At 34.2% G+C, this 4,967-nt stretch overlaps 1 protein-coding gene across 1 annotated transcript; it reads left to right on the forward strand.

The window, feature by feature from the left end:
- Positions 1 to 6: 6 nt before the first annotated feature.
- On the forward strand, positions 7 to 4,139 carry LOC109587010 (probable serine/threonine-protein kinase DDB_G0271682). Its single transcript, XM_020003230.1, has 5 exons — positions 7 to 350; positions 483 to 649; positions 1,218 to 1,409; positions 1,926 to 2,082; positions 2,825 to 4,139. The coding sequence occupies exons 1-5, from the start codon at positions 176 to 178 to the stop codon at positions 3,970 to 3,972; spliced, it is 1,839 nt and encodes a 612-aa protein (XP_019858789.1). The 5' UTR covers positions 7 to 175; the 3' UTR covers positions 3,973 to 4,139.
- The last annotated feature ends 828 nt before the right edge of the window (positions 4,140 to 4,967 follow it).

Here is a 4,967-nt window from a genome sequence, read left to right on the forward strand (position 1 = left end):
TGGTATTCCTCCATTAGGAGTCAGAGCATGCTCATGCACTGCAATAAATGATCAATTGTATTTCTTTGGTGGAACATGTGGCCATGATAATTGCTGTCACAACAGTATTACACAACTGGATACCGTTAGTCTTCAGTGGAGAGAATTAGAACCAACTGATGCTACTAGACCAGTTATGAGGAGAGGCTTCTATGGAATGATATCATTTGAGCATGATGGAGTACACCATTTACTAATGATAGGAGGCATGGGATCTAAACCAGCTGTACAACTACCATGTTATAAATATATTGATGGCCGTAATGGAAGATGGGCTACTAATGAGCACTCAATGTATAATCTTTCATTAAGTAAGAGCTAAGGTATTACAGTTATTATGTATATGATTTAAGTATATATATGTGTGATAAAAAAGAAGCCTTTGTGTGCCATTACTACCATATGCCACGTAGTTAACAAATTATTATTATTATTATTATTAGGGAAATGGAGCAATCCTTCAATCACTGGTCAATTTATACCAGCTATTTTTTCCTTTACTATTAATAAGATTAGTAGTACCAGAGCTATTGTGTTTGGTGGAGCAGAAATAACTGATGATAGTGCTAGTAACAACATTTATTTATTAGAGATTTCAAGTAATAATGTGGTATGTCAATTTAATATAAGTATGTACTGTACACATATTCAAATCTAAGTCTTTGTAAAACAATAACATTACTTTAAAATTGTCTGTCCCCGTCTTGAATAAATTGAGCAGAGCAAGAAGAGTAAAAATGTTTTAACCTGCTATATGTCTAACTGTTGATTCCTTGGAAGGTTACATAATAAGAACTGCACCTCTAACTATACCAACTAACAAATAATAGTGACAGTACCTTACAAAAATTAACTAGTAGCTAATGTAACTAAATTAGACAAATGAGGAGCAAGGGACCATCTTATAATGAGCAAAGGTCCATCCATTGGCCAATTATTCTAACTGAGGTGCACACCTATGCACTAGGCTATTGGCTATGATAGCTGGGTTAAGACATGTTATATTTATTTAAAATTTGTACACTAAAGGCAATGAAAAGATTTATGTTTCTCAAATTCTCTTTGTATTGTTGATTACAGCTATTATTGTTAAAATAAATATTGATACTTATAATAATCTACAATTATAATCTGTTTATTCTAGTACAATAATTATATTTTTAAAAATTTTCTTTTAGTTCTGGCAGTGTGTAAATAAACCTGAAGCAATAGACCAATGGCCTGTGGGGAGAGCCACTCATGCAAGTGCTATTATTAGGACTGGATCAGAAAGTCCTCCTATGCTAGTGATAAGTGGTGGAATAAATAAAGCTGCACATGTACTTGATGATTGTTATATTTTTAATATCACTCAACGCTTCTGGACTAAAGTATGTCTTATAATTATTTTGCAGTTTTTTACAAGTACAAAAATTTTAACTTGTATAGTTTAGCTTCTTTCTCTTCCTGCATGTGATGAAAATATAGGACATGTATGCTTTCACACACTTCCTGTTTCATGCAAATGGAATTATTCACAGTTTTGCATTTCAGCCTTGTATATCAGATAGCCTGCATGAAGATTCCACATGCACATGTGCTATACACAATGTATTAATTTTACCAGTCCCACCCACACTCATTTAAAATGGTGGGATAAAGTTTCGCAGCAAAATAAGACAAAAATGCTGCTAAAGACTTCATCAAAAGCATTATATAGAATATTAAGTGCTAACTACATGTATATGCATGATAATCTCATGTCACATGACACAAAACTAAATAGTGAGCATTTATTTTTTTGTTTCTTTTTTTGTTTTGTTTTCTTTGATTTTTTTATCCTGACCTACTCTAACTATTATTATATTGTAAAGTATTAATGTTATTTAATTTATTTCCATCAACAGTTAGATGTACCTCACTCTGTCAGTAAGAGATTTGGTCATACTCTTTCAGCGTTTATTATGAGTCCTCATTGTGTCTGGATAATAGCTGTTGGAGGAGATGATGGATCTAATGATGGTATCATTCAGTGTCCTAACATTGTCATGTTAACTGAATTAGGTGAGTAATGGTGTGCTAAAGTTAGATATACATTAACTTGGAAAGTTGCAAGCTTACTATGCTGCTCCAGTTGAGTTTGCTCTGGATGCAAATCATGCAATATGCATGAAGGCATTTTTATAACAAGAAAGGCTCAATTCTGTCAGCCTGTATGGTGTCATTCACTTGACTGCTGCAGAATAAAATGGTATTGTCTGTGTTGACAAGTTTAATGGAAACTAAGTTTTTAGGTTGTCAATAAATGAGTTACTCTATCTAAGTAGCATTGGGTGAGTAAAGATTCATCCTTGCATCAAGACTAGATAATCTACTCTTGCTTGCATGTATATTGAATTCTTTCATGGACTAACCCTAAGACACATAATTTGTGTAAATGGAATGTTTATATTATAACAATAGTAAACATGCACATTTAGCATTTTCAAAATGTAAAAGAGTCCAAGTTAAAAATATTTTTACTTTTTTATTTATACCATATAGCACAAAATTTTCGAGGGTTGAAAATTTTGCAGATTTCACGATTTTTTGAAGATTCTTGAAAATTACTTCTATAAAAATCAAATTATTATGGTACAAGATGAGAAGACAGCATAAATTCATGAAAATTAAATTCACAAAATAGATTTTTAGGCTAATTTGCAAAATTTACAGCCCTCGAAAATTTACAGCCCTTGAAAATTTTGCACTATACGGTAGTTCAACAGAATAATTATTAGTTAATTAATATTGTTATGTTTTTTAGTTATTAACAGTAAAGGAGAATGGACAGTAGGTGATACATTAGACTCCAATAGTATTGGGAATGAAGAATACAAGACCGAATATCATCAGCAACTTCAGTTAGGAAGAAGCAAATGGTTGGAGGAATGCCAGAAGCAAAGAAAAAGAGATGGAGCCGATATTGACCAATCAACCATTCAATCTCTAATGGAAAACCTTCGTGTCAGCAAAGCAGAAAAGGAAAGAGATGAACAACATTTTCATTTACAGTTAGAGCAGAAAGAGAGAGAATTACAAGAGAAGGATGGAGAACTACAGGAGAAGGACAGGGAGCTACAGGAGAAGGAAAGAGAGCTACAAGAGTCTCGGGATGCAGTTCGTATATACCAGCAGCAAATACTTACTGATGATCACTGGGTCATTGATAAAGATGAGGTGACTCTGACTGGAGTAGAGCTAGGAAGAGGGTCTTATGCCACTGTTAACATTGGTATCTTTAGAGGTTTAAGAGTAGCTGTCAAGTCACTTCATACTATCATCATCTCAGATTATAATCTAGCTCTCTTCTCCAGGGAAATGAGTATAGCATCACGAGTACGTCATCCTAACCTGGTCCAGTTTATTGGTGCAACTAAAGTGGGTACTCCTCTCATCTTGACTGAGCTCATGAACACTAGCCTTCACAAGGAGCTTCAGAAGATCCGATTGACAAAGCAACAGATTCTGAGTATTGCTCAAGATGTAGCTTTAGGCCTCAACTACCTTCACCTGTTTAAGCCTCAGCCTATTATTCACAGAGATGTCAGCAGTCCTAACGTATTGTTAAAACCTTTTGGGCCTGCTGGTTATGAAGCTAAAGTATCAGATTATGGTACAGCTAATCTCCAAGAAACAACTTCTACTATTATGCCAGGCAATGCTGCTTATGCTGCTCCTGAAGCTCGTGATCCTGAACAACACAGTCCAGCAATGGATGTCTACAGTTACTCTGTTCTCCTCATGGAAATGACACTACATCTGCTGCCTGAAATGACACTAGCAAAGAGAGAACAACAAGCTGGTACTATTTCTTGGCCTCCCATGAAGTCTCTCATACAAAGAGGGCTTAATGCTGGAGCTCGTCCTACTATGGCCCAAGTAATAGAGTCATTGAAAGCAATAAAGATCTGATTTATTATTGTAATTTAATTTACCTTTTATTTTAATTACTCTGCTGCCTTTTGTTGTCTTTAGTATCATGTAGTTTTACTTTTTCCAAATTCTCTTCCAAACTTTTTTATTTGTTCTGCCTTTCTCTTCACTACCACTCTTCTCTTGTACTGCTTCCTTTTAAAGTATCATGTAATGTTTTTAGTGTACTACTGAGTGTAGCATACGTTTTTATTGTAACTGTAACTTGTTTTCTACTCAGATCTATTTCAACTCTTCTCTCCCATTCTTTATTTGTAATTTCTCTCAGTCTCTTCTATTTCCTTTCTTATCCATCCTTCTCATTTCTTGCTTTCACTCTTGATTTTTGTAGCCGTCCTAAATCTTTTATTTTTTTCAATATATACACTGCTTTGTAAATGTACTTCATACATAATGCATCACAGCTGTGCACTAGTATGCAGCAGCAGCTCAAATTAGAGTAATTAATCAATTATCGGACTAATCAAACTTCGGACAGTTATATTTTGAAAACTAAACATGATTTTCCAGTGATTTTTGCACTAGATATAGATCATTACAATATCTGTTTGCATGGTAAAAATCAAAGCATTACCTTCTTTCTTTGTAAAGATATAATTTGCTAAACACACTTCGTAGATTCACACAATAATCGGCCGTGTTAACTCAATTTTCGTCACTTAGCCACAACGAAGCAAGCTTTGTTCGAAGAATAGTTTTGTACCACCAGAACTTTAGTACTGACTGTCTTCTTCAAATACCACTGTAAACATCTTGGTCATCTTTGCTTACTGTTCAGGTATTATACGTTTTTAGTTAATTATCATTATCGGTCACACCCATCTTCATTAATTGCTCCAACAAAGCACGAGGCTCCTTGTTTGTATTTTTGTTTGGACTCATTGAATCTCTCAGCTGCCTTTTCTTATCATAAATACTACCTCTATTGAATGTAAGTCACTATAAAAACAAAATTTGTTTGTATAGCATGCAGT

Source organism: Amphimedon queenslandica, unplaced genomic scaffold, assembly GCF_000090795.2.
Source record: "Amphimedon queenslandica unplaced genomic scaffold, v1.1 AMPQUscaffold_12716, whole genome shotgun sequence".
NCBI classification, from domain to species: Eukaryota; Metazoa; Porifera; class Demospongiae; order Haplosclerida; family Niphatidae; genus Amphimedon; species Amphimedon queenslandica.